At 38.7% G+C, this 23,653-nt stretch overlaps 1 protein-coding gene across 1 annotated transcript; it reads right to left on the bottom strand.

Moving 5' to 3' along the window:
- Window positions 1-1,781: 1,781 nt before the first annotated feature.
- Window positions 1,782-22,583, bottom strand: plekhm1 (pleckstrin homology domain containing, family M (with RUN domain) member 1). Its single transcript, XM_053511731.1, has 13 exons — window positions 22,452-22,583; window positions 21,432-21,522; window positions 17,482-17,723; window positions 13,481-14,008; window positions 12,678-13,158; window positions 12,369-12,543; window positions 9,458-10,074; window positions 9,110-9,365; window positions 7,384-7,529; window positions 6,968-7,161; window positions 6,727-6,790; window positions 6,228-6,385; window positions 1,782-3,497 (listed from the first exon to the last, which is right to left on the bottom strand). Exons 2-13 carry the CDS (start codon window positions 21,483-21,485, stop codon window positions 3,389-3,391), a joined length of 3,024 nt encoding a protein of 1,007 aa, XP_053367706.1. The 5' UTR covers window positions 21,486-21,522; window positions 22,452-22,583; the 3' UTR covers window positions 1,782-3,388.
- Between the last annotated feature and the right edge of the window lie 1,070 nt (window positions 22,584-23,653).

Below are 23,653 nucleotides of genomic sequence, written 5' to 3'. Positions count from 1 at the left end.
CACTTTTAAACATAGCTCTGATTTCTACTCTTGAATTTCTTTTTTACAATGCAACTTTTACAATGCACCAACAGTATAAATGCTCTCAGATCACAGAATTTTTTTTGTTTTTTTTTAAATCCCTACCACTATTCTTTTGAGAAGTTCAGCACTATCCTGTTGGACAGTTCTCAACCTAATTTCAGTCATTTTAGCAATCCCATTAGATTTTCTTAGCTCCAATAATTTGACTCTTCTGAAACACACTGGCATCTTTTTCCCAGAACATGAGCTACTGCTTCCAATATGGATGTTTAAGAAATGAGAAGCTACTTGCTACATCATGTAGGGTTAAAAGAATTGCTTCTCTCTGAACATAATAATCAAGAATGCACAAGCCTCCATGAATGAATTGTTAATATAGAAATAATGACATATTAAACCCACAGCTGTATTTTTGAACTTTCTTAATCTCTATTGTTTATGAGTAACAAGACTCGCTTCTTCATACTGTTTTGTACTGTACCAGTAACCAGATACCCATGTTTTCTCCAACAGTCCAAAGACATGTAGAGAAGGTTGATTTATAACCTTTTACAATTTACCTTTAGTGTCTTAATGAGGGAGTGTGTGCTTGTGTGCCGTGCAATAGAAAGGCACCGCATCCAGGGTGTAGCTCGCCTCATGCCCCAGATGTCCTGGGATCGCCTCCAGGCCCCAGGGACCCTGTACAGGACAAGCACTATAAAGTAAGGATGAGTGAGAAATTTAAACTTTACTGGGTCGCCAACAGATCCAGCAGTTGCAAAACTTAATACATAATTTCTAAAACTTGCACAATATACCTCCGTGCACAAATTTAGACATAATATGAATAAACACATGGTACGTAAATGATGTAATAGTGTACAGTTGTGGGCAAAAGCACGAAGATGACCTACACCATGTATTATACCGTAGTTCTCTTTGCGCACGAAGCAGGTGATGTAGCTGATTAGTTCTAGTCTGTCTGGTTTAAGAGTTGTGCTGAACTGGAAAAAACCTGCCTGTGACAATGGTATCCGGCTTCTGAAGCCACGGCCTCGGTCATGTCCAGACTTAAACCTAATAGAAACCTGTTGAACGATAGTGAAGAAGACGGCAGCAGAAAAGAAACTGCCTTCTGTACAAGAGCTCCAGGAAGCAATCAAGCAGGCAGGGATTGAGCGAGTGACACCGTCTCAGCACGTCTCGACGAGTACTGCGGACATCTTTTTGACTCTACACACAGCCAGATCAAGCAGGTTCGGAAGAATAAAAAACTATTCATTTATTTTATAATTTCATTTTATAAAATACATTTTCATCTCATCAAATGCTGAACTTCACTTCTGTCCCAATACTTTTGGCCACAATCGTTCAACAGTCCCGACTTATTTTGCATATACCGCTGCTTTGAAATAGCCCCTGGGATGAATATGATCAGTCGATTTCCATGAAGGTCTTCTGCATGGTTTATCTTAAATGGAACTATTTTATTTATTTATTTTTTTATGAGCTGAAAAAATATGTAAATGCACATCAACCTTTCTTTAAAACTAATTCTAGCATTCAATTCAGTCGTAGCAATTGCAAAGCTTAAAGCCACACTTTCTTCATGAGTGTTATTAAACTGAGCATGCAAGAACACACTTTTGCAGGTTTAGTATGGCTTTAACTAATGTTTTTTAGCTTTGCCATGAACCTTTGTCCATTTTTGTAGAGGTCATGCAGTGTCAGAAACCAAATAAAAAACCTATTAATCCAAAGCAAAAAAGGCAGAATCCAAGTCAAAGCATTTAATGTTAAATAGAAGGAAACAAACAAAAAAAGTACTAAGAAGAAATAAATCACTTCACTCTTATATACATCAATCAATCATGAGGAAATAAGGCAATGGGTATGAAAAAGCACCAGTAGAATAGCTGAGAAATTAAAAGCCAGAGGAAAAGTGCTATATGTGCAAGATGCATTGCCTCGGATACTGCTTCCTGAAAGCAGGGCCCTTCATTACCCGGCATAATTATGCTGAAAACTTTTGTAAAGATAAACGTAAAATTAATTTCTAGAAGTGTCCAGAGTGTTCTGTAAGGTTTACGACATTCATGTGAGCCAAACAACAATGCTAATTACACTAACAGCCAAGTCAGTCACATGATCGAGAGGAGAAGGGAGGGAAAAAAGGGGGAAAAAAAAAGGCCAACATTATCTTTATCTCAAAATGCCCAGACATGGTTGTGATGCAATGGCAAACATGTGACCATAAACCAACAGGAAAACACAGAATCATCATTAAACAGGCAACTGATCATTAGCTTGTGCAAATAACATTCATGTAAACAGTAATCAAGTTGACGTGCAGAACAAGCAAAAACAGATGCAGTCTAGAATAGCTCTATACTTCTAATGCAGTGTGCTACATGGAACTAATGACTTTTTAAACCTCTGTTGCACTGAATCGATTAAACCTATTCAAGGTTTAGACTCAGCTAGTTCTACATGAGGGTGAAACATTAAATACTGCATTAAATAAGTAATCACCTTTTAATTTTTTCCCAGTACAAATAAAAACATACTTGCAAAAACAATGACTGTTATTTAAGTGTTAACATTCATATAATAATAAAGTTTTTGGCAGAACGAGTTAAAAAAAAGTACAATCAACATGAATAAAATTAAGCAATAAGAACAGAAAAACAAACATTAAAATATAAATTTTGGGAACTTTTTGTATAAATTAATGTAGATAAAAGTAGAAAGCTACAAAGTTGCTGTCATACGTGAACAGACCTTCATTTCCAATAGGAACATCGTCATTAAGATATATTCCTATAATAAAACCATGCTTTGCAAAACACATAAAAGTAGAAGTGTAGCCAAATAAAAACAGGGGTCATGTGATCCTTGGCAAAACACGGCTTCCTGTGTTAATTAGGGGGATAAAGAAGAAGCAGCATAAGCGCCAACAATATAACCCCGAAAGTGGAAAGTGCCTTTTTTACAAGAGATGTAGAGTATGATTCTCGAAGAAGCATGTACGTCTCTAGGTTACGGAGATGAAGACAAAAATTGAAAAATAAAAACGCCTATCCTGGAAAGGGTCATCTCAGACCACTCTCAGATGTTACTGGTTTCTCAGTTAGTGCAAGTTTAGTACTCTCATACTGTTTGTCTGACAATATACAAGCATGGTGTGTATGTTCAGTCTATACATACACATATACAAATTAAGTGCACTTATGGCATTGTAAATAAATATATTAACATTAGATTTCATGAACTGACTGAGCTCTGCAGTGACTGTGTCCCACTAGTGGTGGTCGTGAGAAACATCTGGTGCCACTGTGTCAGCTACGCTGGAGATGGTGGTATGGGAAAACAGACGCATGATTTATTTAAGAAATTCTCTCTCCTTATATCTCTGTAGTCGTTCACAGCGAGGACAAGTAACACACTGGGCTTTACAGGAGGAGTGGAAAACTGTTTTGCACACCTTACACCTAAGGGAAAGCAAGAAAAAAAAAAATCACAAAATTGTATGATAATGGATATAGATTCAAGATTCAATGGCATGAGCAAAGGCTAAAAACAAAAATAGTCAATTTTAGTACGCAGCTATAGTACAGTACTGTGCAGAAGTCTTGAGCCACCCCTTATTTCTAATTATTAAATTAAATGATGTAGATTAAATTAAATAACTGGGAACAAATGTTTTACAGCAGCAACCTTATTTTCCCTCTCATCTTTTACTCAGCATTCAGCATCACCAGTATATTAATCACTAGAGATCTTTTTTGCGTTGATTCAAGCATGTCCAAACTGACTTCAAAATATAAACAAAAAAATACTTTTAAAAAATATATAAGAGAGATGAAAAGGTCGATCGATCTGTTTTCAGTTTGATTGTCTGTGACCAGTGATACTTTATGGTGTTACGTTATCAAAAACTGTGAGGGTGAAAAGCATCCAGCTTTGTCTCCAAACTCAGTGAGCGCAAACTAGTCGAGAACTGTTTATGTTAGAAGCAAAACATACCTGCGTGCTTGCAGCTACTCACCCCGCACTCTCACGGTCTAATTGAGTTTTGAGACTTTTTGGAGGCATTTAAGGAGGTAAAACGTCTCAGTTTCTTTATAATCCTTCATGTGGTACACTGAACTATTTACTTATTTTCATCCTGTGCGATTTGTTTAGAAATAATAAATTATGGTGGATGACCACAGAAATGTAACAGAAGATCACTGGGCGACCCTCTCCCCTCGTTGGAGGAACTTTACAATTTTTCGTTGCTTTAATAAAGCTAGTAGTACATTCAAAGATCCGGCGTTACTGTCAGGCACAGAACAATCGAAACCAGAACAAAGAACAGTTTTAACCCTAAAGCATTAAATAAATTAAAGGAATAAATTCAAGAATTAAATGCTCTGTTAAATTATCTAGGAGAATTATTTATCTGCAATTTGTGTAAACTGCAATATATTTAACTTTTTTTTTTGCAATATACATAACTGTTTCTCACGAAATTTATGTTAAGTATATAAAGTGTAAATTGTGTAATATGCGTAAAGCACCTAATTTCATTGGACATGGCACATGTTCCAATGACAAATGCATTCTATTCTGTACGTACTGCTGAGTAAAATTGAGTTTTTTTTCGCTTTATTTAATTTTAAAGTAAATGTTAAACTCTTGGAGTTATTTTCTACTGTTTTTAATATGCTGAGGGGTGCTGATTCGATTGGTATTGCGATCATATGAGTTTTACAATTTTATTCATTTCCAAGTAGCATGACAACATACACTCACCTAAAGGATTATTAGGAACACCATACTAATACAGTGTTTGACCCCCTTTCACCTTCAGAACTGCCTTAATTTTACGTGTCATTGATTTAACAAGAAAGCTTGTCATTGATTTAACAAGTGCTAAAAGCTTTCTTTAGAAATGTTGGCCCATATTAATAGGATAGCATCTTGCAGTTGATGGAGATTTGTGGGATGCACATCCAGGGCTTGGAACAAATGTGGTGGAACAAAGCTCCTGTTCCACCACATCCCAAAGATGCTCTACTGTGTTGAGAATGGGTGACTGTGGGGGCCATTTTAGTACAGTGAACTCATTGTCATGTTCAAGAAACCAATTTGAAATGATTCGAGCTTTGTGACATGGTGCATTATCCTGCTGGAAGTAACCATCAGAGGATGGGTACATGGTGGTCATAAAGGGGTGGACATGGTTAGAAACAATGCTCAGTGGCCCGTGGTATTTAAACGATGCCCAATTGGCACTAAGGGGCCTAAAGCGTGCCAAGAAAACATCCCGCACACCATTTGGCACACGGCAACTCATCAGACCAGGCAACATTTTTCCAGTCTTTAACTGTCCAATTTTGGTGAGCTTGTTCAAATTGTAGCCTCTTTTTCCTATTTGTAGTGGAGATGAGTGGTACCTGGTGGAGTCTTCTGCTGTTGTAGCCCATCCGCCTCAAGGTTGTGCGTGTTGTGGCTTCACAAATGCTTTGCTGCATACCTCGGTTGTAACGAGTGATTATTTCAGTCAAAGTTGATATTCTATCAGCTTGAATCAGTCGGCCCATTCTCCTCTGACCTCTAGCATCAACAAGGCTGGTTGATTAGATAATTGCATTAATGAGAAATTGAACAGGTGTTCCTAATAATCCTTTAGGTAAGTGTATCTCTGTGGAGATACTGGATGTAGAACAATTTCACCATGCTAGTATCGGATCAAGCTCGCGCCTATGAGCCACTTACACAAAAGCACACAGGTTTAAGTTGATTTACAGTGCGTCCTACTTATATGGTCCTTGGCTATCCTGGTCAAGCCTTTATTACCACTTTATGAAGCAACTGCCATGTGATTGGTTGATTAGATAATTGCATTAATGAGAAATTGAACAGGTGTTCCCAATAATCCTTTAGGTGAGTGTATTTTGTAGTGACAGGTGCTGTATATTTGGCTCTTGTTCCATCCATATCCTATAACCATCAGCCTATATTGTACCATGTTCTGAAGAAACACTGTCTTCCTATGCAAGCACATTACATGAAGGAATAACAATAAAAAAATCACCTGACATGACAAAGCTTTTAAAATCCCATGACCAGTTACATAGTTTGTGGTTCAAAGTGAAACTTTCGTATTGGATGAAAGGGGAAGGTGAGGCTTCTCTCTGAGCAACCGTGTTATTCGTGCTGTATTCTGTGCATACCTGGAGGTGGTGTCAAACTGAAAAGGAAAAATGATGTCGTCTGCGTTGCAGATCTGGCAGATGAAGCCTCGCTGAGTGCAGAGGTCACAATGATGCACATGATTGCACGCAAACTGGATGAGAGACTGCAGGAAGGACTCGTACTGGCTGTCCGCTATCTGTGTGGAAGGAGTTTGAGAGAGAGACTGAAATGCAGCAAAAACAGAAGGCACCCGAGTACATTCCTACTGCTTGAAACTAGTTTATCTTTTGGCCAACAAGGACTGTGTGCATAACAAACATTAGCTGTTTTTGCTTTGGCACTAGACTGGTTTAAGGTCTTGATTGTTCACTTCCTTGCCATACAGCATAATCATGACTAAGATATTTATAAGGTTACTGACAATTTAAATAATGTTCCTTCTGAATGGTCTCTCTGTTTATCAAAGGATGTAGTCTTGCAGCCTGGATCTTTCAAAAAAACAAAACATAATAATAATTTATAATAAAACAACCGTACCTGCCTGAGATCCAGCACACTATATAGATCACTTGATTCCAATAAGTAGGTTCTCTGTTGCAACCTGCCATGAAAAGAGCTATGTCAGATTTATCCTAATTACACGCCTAAAGAACAGAACACATGAGTGTAGTTTTTCATGAATCTGTTCACAGTTCATATGTGTATTTGTATATGTAAATGTATTATATTACATTTCAAAATACTGTAATGTTTAGTAGACAAACACATGCATGTGTACCTAGCCTCGACTTTTTTCCGGATTCCACTCCGACAAATTAGGAGATAATCCCCAAGTAGGCGGAGTCGCTGCCTTAAGCACTGCACTGTTGCCATGGTTTCAGTGTGATCAAACAGGTCAGAGTTCAAAAGGTCAAGATTCATCAATGGCTCGTGCTCAATGTCAGTCAGCAGCTTTAATGCTTGCCTGGAGACCTACACGCATACATATACATACACACAGACATGATGAGCAAAAACACAGAAATAGCAAAACAAGGAAGTATATAGTGAGGTGAGTAATAATGTTTGGAAGCCGAATCTCGTTGGCTGGACCAACAAGATTTTGACTGTCAGATGGCTTCTCCTGGAGGACTGAGAGTCTTTGGAGACATTAGAAGTGATATAAGTGTAACTGAAGCATATTAACATTCTCACCTCGCGGGCAGTAAGATCCCAGTTGTGAACCATTCGAGAGGGGATGATGCTGGTGTCACCTTGGTGACAGGACTCGCAATAGTACTGACCCGAGAACTCGCACAGCCTCGCTCGTCCCAAAGATACTCCAATCTGCCTGGAACAGCCTACACATAGACATGCAAATATATATCACCACATCAGTCTATTAAGTCTCAGTCGACGCTAACATGCCAGAGTAAATCTTATTCATCTGCAATCATGCAAACAAGTAATTTTTCCTTAGGCGTCGTCACATACTAAAATTCAGTATGCACTGAGTGAGATCCTTTAGACAGCATTCACATTTAACACTACTGGGCTGAATAAAGAAACAATTCCCAAAACTAAAACAGAAAGTGAAAGTTTTTTATTTTTATTTTTTATACCAGGCTAAGTAACAAGTTGTGCCTGAAGCATTTGCATCTCTCCTCTCTTACTCTTCTGTGACCACACATCAAACCAGAGTCCTGATCATTTGTTATGCCTTGTTCAAGTATACTTCGTGTTAGCAGGATTAATAACGCGTCATTTAAAAACCCAAAAAATTTATATAAAAACAATTAATGTGTAACTATCAAGTATATTCATGACATTATCAGCACTATAAAAAGCAGTATGAAAAGTGTTAAACAGTGCCCTACAAAAGTATACATACCCCTTGAACTTCTCCACATTTTGTTACGTTACAGACACAAACAAATTTATTTAATTCGGAATTTATGTAATGGATCAACACAAAATGCTACATAATTGTGATGTGAAAAGAATAATTATACAGTAAATGGTTTTTATACTTTTTTACAAATAAAAATATAAAAAGTGTGGCATGCATTTTTATTCAGTGCACTTTACTCCGACACTATAGACGCTAACACGCAGGTGGACTTCTAAAGGCATTTTGGTTTAAATGGATTTTAGTTAAAGTTCTAGGGGTATGAGTATTTTGGCAAGGCACAGTACTGTATTTTGTGCCATGAGGCCTTCACAGTCTAAAAACTCTTATTCCCTGAAAAAAAGTGCATTTTAAGCTTCATTTACCCTGCAGACAGACCCAAGCAGTCAAGAGAAAAACATAAAATATTACAGAAACATTTTACTAGTTTAATAGCTGGAAATGCTACAATTTAGTCCCATGTTTTGGTGAATCTGTGTGCATGCGATGTCTTCATAACGCATTCCCAAACTAAAATAACACTAGTTATAATTATTAGTGAATGCCTAAGCATAATAATGTGGAAAAATAACAAATAAATGGATAAGTCACAGTCTTTTATACAGACCCCTTTCTTTACTGCCTGATAATTATTATTTTTTTTTTTAAATGTTGCAGTTTTAGAATGGTCAAATTATTCGGCGGCAAAAGCGCAAAGAAACTATAATGATTAGACTTCGAATCATTCGAAAAAACATCATGAATAGTGTTTGCTGTTCAAGCCTCCAGTTACTCCAGTTGGTCAAGTCAGCTGACGACCTGAATGAACAGGATATCTAACAGGATATATAACCGTCAAAGAGTTGTTCTGGGAGCATGAGGAATCATTTTCGCTCATGAACTGGCCAAAACAACGTGTGCTGTAATCAAAGCTAGAAGTGACTGAATGAAATCTTGGGAGTTAATTCAGCTTAAAAATAAAACAAATAAACTATTTTTCCCCTGTAATTTTTTGTCACATTAGCCTAGTTAATTTAAAACCACAAGACATACCTGCACATTTGAAGCTCTGTGCATTTAGCCCTTTTTCTTTAGGGACAGATGTCAGATAGGGCAGCAGCACCGCATCCCCCTTCAACCTGTGGTGAACAAGTCTTTGGATGTTGCCACTCAGTGATGTCATTTCACCTCCTGTCTCATTCTCCTCCTCCAGGTAAGAATCCAACGCCCATCGAATGAGACTCCTCCAGGTACGAGCCTCCTCGTCACACTCGGCCCGCACGGTCAGCGTCCCCTTTGCCGTCAGCACCTTAAAAAAAGAGCCCAAAACTACGAATATTGCAAAAACGTCATACAACTTCAAACATAGCCTTGATAGTATGTTTACAATGCAAAGAGTACCTTAAAAAACGCAGGGCTGCCAAGTGCTGCTGCAGGGACCACATCCCTCACTGCGTCAATGCCATAAGAGAAAAGCTGTGTTTTACACCCGTTTTCCACAGAAAAGCCTTGAAGCGCCTCCAGGGAGAGACAGAGCACCATCGAACACCAACTTTGCTCCTCCCGGCTCAGGAGCACCACCGCCTCCTTTATGGCATCAGGTTCTGCCTCACAGGGCCTGTTCCAGTCGGTCTCAGGCAGATTAGATGTCTCAGGGGGTCTAGAGACAGGCATTATGGAAGGCGAGAGGTCATCCCATTCTTCGCGCGGGTCATGCCGCACATTGCTCACAGCTTCTAAAATGCGCTCCACCCAGTCCTCGGCCTCGGGCTTGCTCGGTGCTCGCAGCTGGAGCTTCTTTCCGGCGAATTCGAGATGGAAGCGGCCATCCGAGCCGAGGTGCACATCCTCACAACGCAACAGAGAGCGGTTTTCACAGATGTTACGCTCTTCGTCATCAGAATATAGGCGCAGCTCAAATGGTGACAACTCGCAGTGGCAGGCACGCCACAGACCCACAGGGCCTCGCCGTTCCAGCTGGCCGAGCTTTAGAAGACCTCGAAAGGGGTTTGACAAGCCTTAGAAATAAAAAGAAAAGTGCAAATGTGATTTACAAACCAGGTGTATAGTACCAGACGAAACTGCGCTTAAAAGCTATAGCACACATACTAACTGAGAGGTAATAGTTGAATATTGCTTTTCCATGTAATTTTCCTGCCTTTTACACGCCCTGCTACAATCACAGTTTTTCTGCATTTATTATAGTAAAAACTGGAATGTAAGCACAACTTTCCATAATATTACACAAAAATTATAAAACTATTAAATCAATGATAATGTCAGGACATTTTTAAGAGGAGGGACGAAAGAGAAATTTGTCAGCACGAAATATGCATACAGCATTTAAATATATAATACCAAACCATGCTAGTTATGTTTTTCAGTTCCCCAAATGCTGGTTATCATCATGTTTTGTTTCCAACACCAGCACAAAAAAAGGACACACAGTCTCACACATTCCTTTTAGCTGGCTAAAATTTGTGCAGGCAATTTTAGAAGTGTGTGTAAGCCTAAGCCTCAGCCACTTCCCTACTCGGACACATGATCAATGTCACACAGCAGAAGTCACAAAGCATTTGCATTCTCATCCATGTAAGCAGTTCCTACTCCTGTAGCTCGGTTTGACATTTTGTTCCACAATGTCAGCTATACTTTTTTTATTCTTATATAATATTTAGACAGGCACAGAATTTTAGGCATTAGTTTGATTTCACACAATAATTGAAAAGATTTAATCTAAAAGAATATAAAACTTTCTAATATCAAGAAATATATGGTTATTTTATGATATTACAAGACTCAGTGTAAAAGTTCTTAAGTTCACCTGAGAGTTTGGGAACTATTCAGCTGTTATCCACTCCCTGTGTCATCGGGGCATAATTTTAATGTCAAAAATTGGACAAATTCTCTCCTTTTAACATGAAGAACAGAGGTTGACTTTTTTTTGTGGCATCGAGTTCGGCATTAATCTGATGCATAAGTATATTAAACTGAGTAAGAGTACGGAGGATCTCCGGCCAGGCTGTGTAGTGCTGTTGTACTAGCAAGTGTAAGTGATTTACACTATGCTAACATAACAAATCTCAATCATAAATGCCAAACACTAGCTAATAAAAGCCACTAGCAAATGCTATATGCACTTATTTTTTCCGTAGGAACTATATTATTTATGTGGTTTATGATAATTTTTATGTTGATAAAAAAAGGGAACCAATCGATTGTTTTTATTTTAGTTTTTTTGTGTTGTTCTTCGGTTAACATTTATAAAATAAAAGAGGTGGTTACTGGTAGAGATCTGTCAGACCAGGCAAATGCAGAATAGTACTAGACTATAATGTGAATTAGAGAATGGAATTATAAAATAAATCACCTAAAAAGTAAAGCCTTAAATAATGTTTATTTAATAACCCCCAGATACGTACTGGCAATACAGCATAGGCCAATAATGATAAAAAATAAAAAAATTAAAAAGGGTGTTTATATGGAAGCCTTCAGACTTCAAACTGTGTATTTGGGTTTTTGGGTATGTCGGGTCGAACAAAAAAAGGTATCATTACTTTTATAAAGAAAAACCAGAATATGGGGATAATGTCGCAAAAATGTAGAACTTTTAAAATAAGCATACTATTACGATTGTTTTGGTCATAGAAACAACCGCAAACAACCAGGAAAACAAGTGGCCATGTGTATCTGTGCTATTTCTTTGCCTGTGTGACCTATTTTCAAATTGTTTTCTTGGTTGGGTTTGGGTAGTTGGTTAAAATGAACTAGAATTCAGTTGCCCGTTTTGTGCTGGGGGATAAAAGAAAGAAGAAGAAAAAAAGGATGTCACTTTATACAGCACAATCCTCAGGCAGACATATGTGTAATAGAAAAAACAGCAAAAAATAAATAATGGCTGAAATGCTCTAAGCTTTAAGGGCTAGAGTTGAGCAATTTTATGCATCACTTATTATTTATAAATGGTTGTATTTTATGAAATGAAGAAAATCTGCCAAACATATCGAAAAACCTCTTCTATTGGTCAACCTCTTCCTCTTGTGATGAAGATTATTTTTTATAATAATTCAAAAAAAGTCTGCTGAGGATGAATCATGCGGAAATTAACTGCTAGAACAATAGTTAATAGAGAACTGGTGCTGTGATGTAATCAATATGGATAGATTGCACACCAAGAGAAACAAAGCTTCTAAAACATTATTGCCAGAGCACCGTCACTAGGATTCAACTACTTTCCAGAGAGTTGGTTGCAAAATATTTGCATAGTAGGTTGAAATGCAACGTTTAAAATGCACTGGGATTGTGTGCTTACCGATCTGTCTACGACGAACGACACTAGGTGGAGATGTCATTGATTCGGGTTCAGTAACGGGAGATGGCGTGCCATTAATCTGAGTGGATTCGACATCTTCAAGCTCTTCAGAACCACCACTTGCATACGTATCTGGCTTATAAATATCCTCATCCGAGATCCAGGACCTGGACTTCTGAGAAAACACGAGTCACATGGTCTCATTAAGTTCCACTCTAATCAAGAAAAATGTACACAAACGTATTTTTTTTTTTGGTATTTGATGGTGTATAGAACGTGAATGTTTCGTGGATTAGATAATAAACTTACATGGTGAGAACAGACAGAGCCTGTGGATATTTTACTGCTTAGAGCAGTATGATGGACAGAAGCAGGCTCTAAATTGTTTACGAACTCGGCTTCTCTGGAAATCGATGGATCGAGAGTGTTGGGAGGCAATGATTCAGAAGTCAGATCCTGACAGGTTAACATAGGAGTGGAGGTATCTAAGGGAATGTCAGGAGAGCCTTCATCTTGCTTCTGATCTTCTACTATGAAAGACTCAGTATCTTTTTGCTTCATATTTACAAGTCCATTCGCAAGCTTTAAAAATTCCTCTCCTAATGGTGCTTGCTCCAAAACAACCGAGTAACAACCAGGGTCAGATGAATCTGTAGGAGGTTCAAGCATTTGGAGTATATCCTGTTTGTTAGAGGAGTCTTCGTCACTGCTGCTGTGAGTGGAGAACTCGATCACGCTGTCTGAAGCAGGGCTAGGCAGATCTAGGTCTTTTATATCCTGACTAGAGGAGCTGCTCGTTGTGAAACAACAAGAAAAAAAAAAAAAAAAAAAAGAGAATAATTTAGAAAACAGACAGAAGTGTTGCTCAATATATTCTAAGCATCTTTTAGAGTCATTTGAGGTCAGATCAGAATCAACTACATGGAAAGCAACAAATATTAGCAAGGCTAATCTCTAAATCTAATATCTTGAAAAAAACAAAACAAACAAAAAGCATAAATACTGTATAATATAATTATAAAACAAAGAAAAAAACCCTCAAAGGCACTCTACACTTTTCAAGATTTAGTTATTCTTATAACCCCCTTATGACACATGCTTTTCTTACTCACTCTTCATGTGTGCTCTTATTCTCCACGTGGCAGTTCCAGCTCTCTCTCTCCGAACCAAAGCTGGAAGAAAGATGGCTAGAGCCAACGGTGTCCAGGCTGAGGTCTGACGGCGTCCTGTCCTCCTGACCTCTTCCTGAACCTCCAGATCCAGATGACTGTGATGCTGTATCCCAGGATTCTCTACGTGACGAAGGAGGCTGCGGGTCATCGTCAGTAGACAGTGGCGGACAGAGACCGGCGAGTGCCAGGGGTGTAGTGGTCCACTCGTTCAGCACTGCGGATTTGTAGGAAAGCTGGAAAGAGAGTGAGGCCAGGCCCTGCAGAAGGCTGAGCAGCACCTCACGCTCCTCAGTGTCGAGAAGCAATGCACCGGGCTGGTAGTGTGCTCCCAGGTTGGTGCTCTCACGAAATAATGAAAAAAGGTAGCACTCCAATAGTCCATCATTCAGTGCCAAGCGCATCCATGCCCTGCAACGGCCTACGTCTGAGTTGATGAAGCTCAAGCCCTCTATCTCCAGAATCACATCTCTAAAGAGAGAAAAAAAAAAGGTTATTTCAACTGAACTCTTTTAGATTTTAGAAGTCTGGCAGTAAATCAAGTCAGCAGGGATACGGTTTATTTATTCAACATTGCATACTGCTCAAACAAAGCTAGACAAGGCAAAAATCTTTTAAAAGATTTATATAATTTATATAAAGAAATAAAGTTTTTTCAAGTAAATCAAAATGCAGGTAGACACATGCAAGTGAATCACCGCAATTCAGAAATGAGATCACATGGACGTATGAATCGAGGTTGTGATTTATTTATTTTTAATTCATTGTGCGGCTCTAGTCTCTTCCGCAAATTGGCGACAAGTTATTTGACGATTTTCTCGGACCAGGCATTCCGATTGCAACTGCAGTGGGCAGAGTCCTTCACAGATGTACGGCCTTCTTAAAAACTTTACTGCAGACTTAAAAGTCTTTTCATTAAATGTCAATCAATTTCCCTTTTAATCATTCAAGAGAAATGTTATCGCATGTCTGGGTTTGACTTAAATGCCACTCACATGACTGATACCACTGACCTGACACCTGACTTGGTTAAATAAAGTGTAGCATTGTTTTTGCCTTGTTCCTCTGTGTAAGAAATGTAATTAAATTTAATTTAATTTCTCTAATTTCTTTCCTTCTTTTAGTTGCTTTTGAATTTTACTTGCAGTTTACATGTTAAGTGATGAAAGCGCCTCACTTTTTTTCCCCCCACACACTAAAAGATTAAGAGAATACCTACAGTACATCCAGCCATCCCACCCACATGGTTAGCTAATGAGACCAAAAATGTGTAAAGGCATTCTAGGCTTAACCATTCCTTGTTGTGAAAATTTCAATGTAATAGTTTCTCTCCTTGTTTAGAAAAATAATATAAGCAAAGGAATGCATTTTTCTCCTTATATACTTGACAATGGTATAGTTTCAAATAAGGCTCAAAGTGCAAACACAACACCACCATTGATTAATTTTATATAAACTTTTAAGTAATCTCAGAAAAGAAACGCTTGGCTTTCCTTACATAAAAAAAAGGTCTGTGCACAATGCTACTTTTTATACAAAACCTTTAAACCTACAGTATTAAACGTTAAGGGCTTGCATTAAAATAACCAAAAGTGATGGTGTAAAAAATTTAAACCCACAGTTTAACAGACACCGGTTTAACATACACTAAATAAGGTTAAGTGAAATATGTCATATGACTAGCTTTGACCAAACACAAGAAAGACGAAAACTTTTTCGTCTAATGGCTGCAGACAGGCAGTCACTGCCAGCACCGGAAGCGCGTTTATCATCACCGAGCATGCGTGAGGAGAGCCTTCAAGAGAGTGAACACCAGGAAAGCAGCAGGACCAGACGGCATCTCAGGCCGTATTCTCAGAGCCTGCGCAGACCAGCTAGCACCTGTGTTCACTGAGATATTCAACATCTCTTTGATCATGATCCCCACATGCTTCAAAGAGTCCATTATTGTTCCTGTCCCAAAGAAACCTCATCCTGCTTCCCTCAATGATTATCGCCCTGTAGCCCTCACTTCAGTAGTGATGAAGTGCTTTGAACGCCTGGTCAGAGACTTCATCATTTCTTCACTACCAGACACACTGGACCCACTACAGTTTGCATACCGTCCAAACCGTTCCACGGACGATGCAATCTCACATTTCCTCCATACATCTCTCACTCACCTGGACACTCGGAGGGGGAATTATGTGAAAATGCTCTTCATCGACTACAGTTCTGCATTTAATACCATAATTCCCTCCACACTCACCACCAAGCTGGAGCACCTGGGACTCAGCTCATCCATGTGTCAGTGGATCTCCAATTTTCTAACTGGCAGACCACAGGCAGTAAGGATGGGCAGCCATGTCTCAGCCTCCATCACTCTCAGTACTGGAGCGCCCCAGGGTTGTGTTCTGAGCCCCCTGCTGTACTCTCTGTACATCTCTGACTGCGTGGCCACTACCAACTCCACCACCGTCATCAAGTTTGCTGACGACACTGTCGTGGTGGGCCTGATCACCAACAACGATGAGACGGCCTACCTGGAGGAGGTTGGAAATCTGGAGAACTGGTGCCAGAGAAACAATCTCCTCCTGAACGTCAGTAAGACAAAGGAGCTGATAGTGGACTTCAGTACAAAGCAGGTGAGGAACTACCAGACCCCCATCATCAACAGGAGCCCAGTGGAGAGAGTGGACAGCTTCAGATACCTCGGTGTTCACATCACGCAGGACCTGACATGGTCCTGTGACATCAACACCGTGGTAAAAAAGGCCCGGCAACGTCTGTACCACCTCAGACGCTTGAGAGACTTTAGACTGCCCTCCAAGGTGCTCAGGAATTTCTACTCCTGCACCATAGAGAGCATCCTGACGGGAAACATCACGACCTGGTTCGGGAACAGCACCATGCAGGACAGACGAGCTCTACAGAGGGTGGTGCGATCAGCTGAGCGCATCATCCGCATCGAGCTCCCTGACCTGCACTCAATCTACACCAAGCGGTGCTGGACCAAGACCAGGAAGGTCGTGAAGGACCTCAACCATCCCAACAATGGACTGTGTACTCTGTTGCGGTCTGGGAAGCGATTCCGCTCCCTGAGGGCCAACACAGAGAGACTGAGGAGGAGCTTCTTCCCGCAGGCGATAAGGTCTCTCAACCACACCACTAGGCAAAACTAACACAATATTTTCACAATTCTCACAATCAATCAATCAATCTTTATACATCCATGGACACTATGGACAACTCCACGCACATCACATCTACACTACAATGTTCATTCTGGACCATTGCACAAAGTCACTTTAATAACCATTGCACAAAGTCACTTTTTCTATGCATACTTGCACACCATTATAGTTCTATGTGTACAGTATATTTCTATTTTCAGGTTCTATTTTTTCTAGTTAAATTTTCTATCATATTTCTTCTATTGATATTTATTACTTATAAGTTTTAATTCTCTTTTTAAGGTCACTGGCGGTCGTGTAAGCATTTAACTACATTTCGTACTATGTATGACTGTGTATGTAACAAATAAAATTTGAATTTGAATATTTGAACTTGATCAGAGAAGCACTTCCATTCATGACAGTATCAAGAACTGACTGGATTCAGCGGTCTGTCAGTATTCGACTGAGATAACAAGAAGCCATTAAATGTGTCTAGGTGCATCCAAAAACTGTCCATTAGGTCTAATTATTCAAAACAGAAATCACTTGACCGGTGCTGGAGACATTTATCATATGACTCAACTAATCCTACAGCTTGTCACAATCCTCGTCACAAACTTACCTCATGATCTTGTGAGGCTGGGAACTTTTTTTTTGTTTGTTTACTACCCATTCTGACCAGAAAAGCCTCTCAACATTAAAAGCATTATTATTGACTTGGTGATTAACCTTTAAGGCAGCTCGAAAGCAATGACTAGGTCAATTGAGACCAGATAACTTATGACATGCCTGTGAGTGATGGTTTTAAGCAGATTCCAGAAGATGGGCTGAGGAAGCGAGTTTCCCTTGCGGTTGCGTGCTCCTGCGCCATCTGTGCGGATGTGTTTACTCCGGAGGCCATGTATGAAGACGGCTTCCAGGGCACAGCAGAGCAGGTTGGCCTCAGAGTCCTCGCTGGTCACCGGTGCATCGGTGGTCACATAGCGCTTCTGCAACACCTTCAGTGTCTGGGCTATCTTTTCCTTGATCCACTGCAGAATCAGATAAAGGAGAAATTTCACTATTGTTGAGGCTAATCTGTTTTTATAAGAGAGGAAATAAAGCTCAAGAAAATGAGAGGTAAAGCAATACTGGTAATGATATAGTATAGGGGTGTGACAGTACACATGTTCGAATATGTAATTTGGTACAGGATGTACATATCAGTGCAAGTTGTGATCCGAGAAAATACAGTCAAGCTTTAAGTAGTGCTAGGGTTAACTAGGATTAATTTCTCAATTAGTTCAAAATCCTGTTTTCAGATGAATTTCAAAATCTCCAAGAATAGTACTGGACTATCAACTTTGTGAAAGACATGTAGTTGAATTTTTTTTTTCTAAATCAACACTTGGCGAAGCTGCATGGTAAAAAAAACAAAAAAAAAATCAACAGTGAAAACCAGAACTATGTTTAATAGTGAAAGTAAGAGCATTTCAACACACATACACGCACACACAATGACGAGAACTCACAGGATTGGGACACAGCTGGGACGTGACAGCTGTGTGGCCATAAAAAAAAACACTTTTTAGTGAAACAAATCAGAGAAAAAGTTTTGCTAGAGAGCATAAAGATTAGACTTTGGAGCAATGAAAAAAGTCAAATGGTCTAATAAGTCCAGACTGACCCTATTCTAGAGCGATGGGTGTGTCAAGTTAAGAAGGGAAGTGCATAAAGTGATGCACCAATAATATATAGTGCCCACTGTACAAGCATGTGGAGGAAGTTTTATAATCTTCTGTTGGTCGAGTCTATCTAGACTCATCAACGTTATGGTGGCAATAAAATAAATTTTAAAAAGTCAGCTGAATACCTGAACGTACTGAATATACCAGATTATCACATTAATGTATGTTTCTTCCCTGATGGCACAAGCATATTCCAGGAGTTGAATTGTGAAAGGGTGTTTTGGGTGCATGAGGAATCATTTTCACACACAAACTGGTCGTGACAGTGTGAGCTGTAATAAAAGCTAAGAATGTAATGTTAGAGTGTGAGACATTGATTTGACCAGGTAGTGTATGTATACAACAGAATGCATGTATAACTTTAAACTCATAATTTTTTAACCTTCTACACCACGACCTGCTCACAAACAGGGCATGCGTCGATTTAATTAAAAAAACGTCAAGGTAAACAGGCAGCACTTTAACAAGGAATGATATCCTAGCAAAAGTGTCAAATATCAATTTAGACACCAGTGGAATTTGTACAGGTTTAAAGTCTTACTTAACAAGTTTATTTAAAACAGATTGCTGCAATTTGCCGATCAAAATAATTTTATTCCCCACCCCGGCACGTTCGACTGATAAAGTGGGAAATTGAACATGCTCATGTTAACATCAAGCTAGGCAGCTATCTTGGATAATTGTTATATATATATATATATATATTTTTTTTAAATTATAATAAAAAATAAAAATAAAAAAAAAAATCACCAAAAGAAAACTATATAGGCAGTGTTTTAAACTAAACAAATAAATGTCTGTATAGTGAATCATCTAAATCTACACACATATACATAGTGCAAATTCATTTAAATGTAAAAGGCATTTCTTCATTGTGTGCTTTGCGCAGGAAACTCAAACTTTGTGTCACTAAAGATTTCCAGTTTACTCAAAAAAGAACAGGTCAGAGAGTTGTACAAAACAGTGCTATTTAGAGCAAATAGTGTAATGTTAAAAATCATTTAAAACCCCATACATCAGAGGTCTCAAGAAAGGGCTTATGTATGTGTGTGTGTGTGTATGCGCAGGTTTTTATTCCAAGCACACAGAAGCAACACCTGAGAGTGTACTGAAAGCCAAGAACAACTAACAGGCGGAATTGTGTGTGGCTTCTGCTTGGTTGGAATGAAAACCTGCACCTGTGTCTTATGTAAAGGAACCACTGTTTGCATTATTTGCTATAAATTTCTTAGTGCTGATACTATTCATGCACAACTTGGTGCAAGTTCTGTCTTCAGGAAGTTACAGCCAGTTTGCCACTGTATACAAGTTTGTACATGTTTCAATTTATAATCACTAAAAAAAAGGTAATGTCTTTTTTTTTTTAACTACACTACTATATAAACTATAAAAAACATACCAAACATTGACTTCTAAATTGGAAAATGTACTGAACAATGACTTGTGTTTATCGTTACACCCCTAGTATGGGATAATCATTGATTTACTGCACTGCAACACAATAGCAACTACATTATATCTTTTTTTTTTTAATCATAAAAAACATTTATAATGAAAAGAATCACTCTATTTTTTCAGATTCTTAATTTCTATCGACATCTTTTCATGTTGAAATGTGATGCATTAAAAAGCTGTGCTAATGCTGTGAACAAGGGAAAAAACCTGACTTGGTAGTCTTTTAAAAAGTGACATACTTTTCCTGGATTGGAAACAAATGTTAAAAAACCGCATACTTTTCCAAGGCTTTTCATGCCTGTGTAATAAAGCCAAAACACTGCTCAGTTGGGGGGGGGATATGCTCACATCAGCTTTGTTATTTTGCTGGCATTGCTATCCAAACATGTGGTAAGTTTTTTTTTTTTTAAACTGATGCTCACACACAATAAATGTCCATAATGCCTTATCTGTTTTTTTTCCCCAGCAAAAAAGGAGGTGGAAGTGATAATCAGTCAAGACCACACGTGAATGTGACCCACACTGACACGCTGGCACGTCACCTGATGTCAGCTGACTGACTACACAAAGGAACATGGGAACATGAGCCGAGTGTAAAAATCACTAAGCAAGGCTGAGGTATAAAAGAAAAAAAAAAAAGAAAAAAAACTGTGAGCATGTTGATAGAAAACACTCGACAGACAATGTCAGCGATGAAAAATACTGAAAATAGTCAATCTGCAACTGGTAGGATGCAATAAATCCTAAAAATCTTTGGTCAGGTGCTGTTTTACAGAACAAGGAAGATCAGATATATGGAAAAAAAAAAAACCTAACAAAAAAAAAAACAATACCCAACCCACTCACTAGTGGAGGAATAAAGGATTTCCATTGTTTGGTGACTTAACATGATGCCAGTCAAAAGATCCTCTTTCACAGCATGCTTAAATGATTTAGTTCACTAAAAAATGAAAGCGTTTTAATAGCTTATAAATAAATAATTAAGTAAATAAATAAGTAAATAGATGTTTACTACATTTACCCTGTCTGGTTTGATTAGTAAAGTGACATCATGGCTGGTTGAATGGAAAAAATATGAAAAGGTAGTCATGGAAACAGAATGTTAACTGAACATAAACATTTGTATATTTTCAGCATCCAGTTCAAAACAAAACTTCTTTATGGTCATACTAATAATTCACTTTGGGTATTTTGTCCTGACTTTTGTATGCAAGTAATCTTACATAGCTGGTCCTAATTTAGTCACTTTGTTTTTACATCAACTGACGAATGAAATAAATAAGACCTTAAAAAAATAAAAAAGCAGCTATCCCCAGACGACTGGGATTCTTATCTGCAGTCATACTGAGGCAAACCTTTGACCTTCGAAAACACTTGCAACAGTAGGTCAGTGGAGCAAGGGTCTAACAAAAAAATCTAAACACTGTCTCTCTGCGTGATCCACTAGAGCTGGAGATTTAGTCTTAGCACTACAAAGATGTGCTAGTTGAATGCTTCAGCAGGACTCTGGATAAACAAGCTGCTCCACAGGGTTTAAGATTTTCCAAGAGTACTAACCTGTTTAACATTTTTGGCCTCTAGAGCAGAGTCAGCGAGCTGTGTTGCGATCATGTCTTCTTTTAAGTTCTTTCTAATGCTGCCTGAGACACTGAAAGCAGGGGGGGAAGAAGAAGCAAAGTTAATGCTGTCTCTAATCACATGCAAGACATGTAAATTTAGGCTTAGGTTATTGCAAACAAGAAAACAAACAAGTAGCAACTCAACGCCAGCCAGTGGTAACCGTATGTCTCAATGTTTCGCAACCATGTATTTTTCTCGAACAGCGTTGCATATTTCCTGGGTTGTGATTGGTTAGGCATGTCCCGCCTCCTGCTCTGTGACTGGCTAACAGTTCACTCTCTCACTCAGATATAAATTAGTAACCAATCACGACACCGGAGGAGCAATTTGCAGAATATGAGTGGAAAGGAAAGAAAGGATATAATGACTTGATTATACATGATTATCAGCCTTAGTTCAATCCTAACGTTAAAGTTGCGAAAAGTGATTCTGGGAAACACGGCTTACTTTGGCTCTGACTGATAGATGTGAGAATATGAAAATAAAGAGAAAGAGAGAGAGGACAGTTTGAGGACTATTAGCTAGCATTCATAAAATGATTTAAAAAAAAAAATAGAGAAAACAAAAATCAAATACTATTTGTAAGATTTTAAAAGCAACCCATCAAACCTGTTAATATTTTAGCTTCACCAATATAACTAACTAACACTCCTGAATCCAAGGCAAGCCTCGACAAGAACGGTAACAACCTATCGTTGTGTGTTAAATAATAATTAAAATTGCTTGCAGGTTAACCTTAGAGACATATTTTAGATGATAGAAATGATGCCTAGATTAAAAAAACAAACAAACACTGCAGTTACAGGCTAAAATGAAGCTAAACACCAGCGGTTACGTTTGTTTGTGGCTACATAAAGGTGTAACCTGGTCTCCTAACATTAGCCTGCTACAATTAAAACATTCTGATGGACTAAACACACTAACCCGAGGTGTTCTGGAACTGAATTCAGCACTTACCATATTTTAAGCGGATTTCATTTCCTTTAAACGCTGCTAAGTGTTCATTAGGGAACAGAGCGCTAGAGGAGAGCGCGCGAGCAGCTTGCCACACAGCTGAGCCTGCACCGAGGCATCATGGGAACGATCACGCGCTTCCTGTTGACGAGCGTTCATACTGCGCAGTCTCACACCAGCCTTCACTTCACACAGACTGTATACGGTTATAGCAGTATATTCAATGTTCACTTGGGTAATTTATGCAGTTATACATTCAGCCAATCATGTCACAGCAATGAAATCAAATGCAATGCATCTTTGGACTGTGGGGAAAAAAACTGCCAAGCACCAGGAGAAAATGCGAACTCCATGCACACACCCCAAGGCAGAAATCTAACCTGAAGGTGCAAGGCAACATTACGCCACCATGACACCATATCTAACATCAATTGATGTGAATGGGGGACAAAATGGGGGAAAATTATAAGAGAGATCAGAGGACATCCACCAGACTGGTATAAGCACTTTTTGCAAACCAGGCATCTCAGGATATTAATTTAAATTTAGGCATTTGGCATACGCTCTTATCCAGAGTGATTTGCAAAAGTGCTTTGAAGTTTCCATCATTAGATACAGTGCTGTGAAAAAGTATTTTTATACTATTTCCTGTTTTTTAATAGTTATCATGCGTAAATGATTGAGATAATCAAACAAATGTTAATATTACTCAAAGATAACTCGAGTAAAGACAAAATGCAATTTTTAAATGACTTCACAATTTTTAAATGATTATTTCATTTAAAGAGGAAAAATTAAGGCGCCAAAAAGCTGTCCAAACCTGCCTGACCCACCCTAGGCAACAACTTCAATAATTCATTTGCAATGGGTCTTCCACATTTCCTGTTGTGAAGGAATTTGGGCATACTCTTTGCATAAGTTCTGGGGCTGCACCACCTCTGTTAGTGGTGCAGCCCCAGACAGCCAATCCATCGCAGGGCGCGCGCACACACACACACACACACACTTGGCAATTTGGGAAAGCCTAATCTGCATGTGTTTGGATTGTGGAAGGAAACCTGAGTACCCAGAGGAAACCCACCAAGCATGAAGAGAACATGAAAACATCATGTACACAGACCCAGGAGCAGAACTCTGGACCCTGGAGGTGCAAAGAGATAGTGCTAACCACTACGTCACTGTGCCACAATAATAAAAAATATATT

The sequence above is a fragment of the Clarias gariepinus genome, chromosome 14 (assembly GCF_024256425.1).
Source record: "Clarias gariepinus isolate MV-2021 ecotype Netherlands chromosome 14, CGAR_prim_01v2, whole genome shotgun sequence".
Lineage (NCBI taxonomy): Eukaryota > Metazoa > Chordata > Actinopteri > Siluriformes > Clariidae > Clarias > Clarias gariepinus.
The sequence above is the reverse complement of the archived record's forward strand: the minus strand, read 5'-3'. Positions and strand labels throughout refer to the sequence as shown.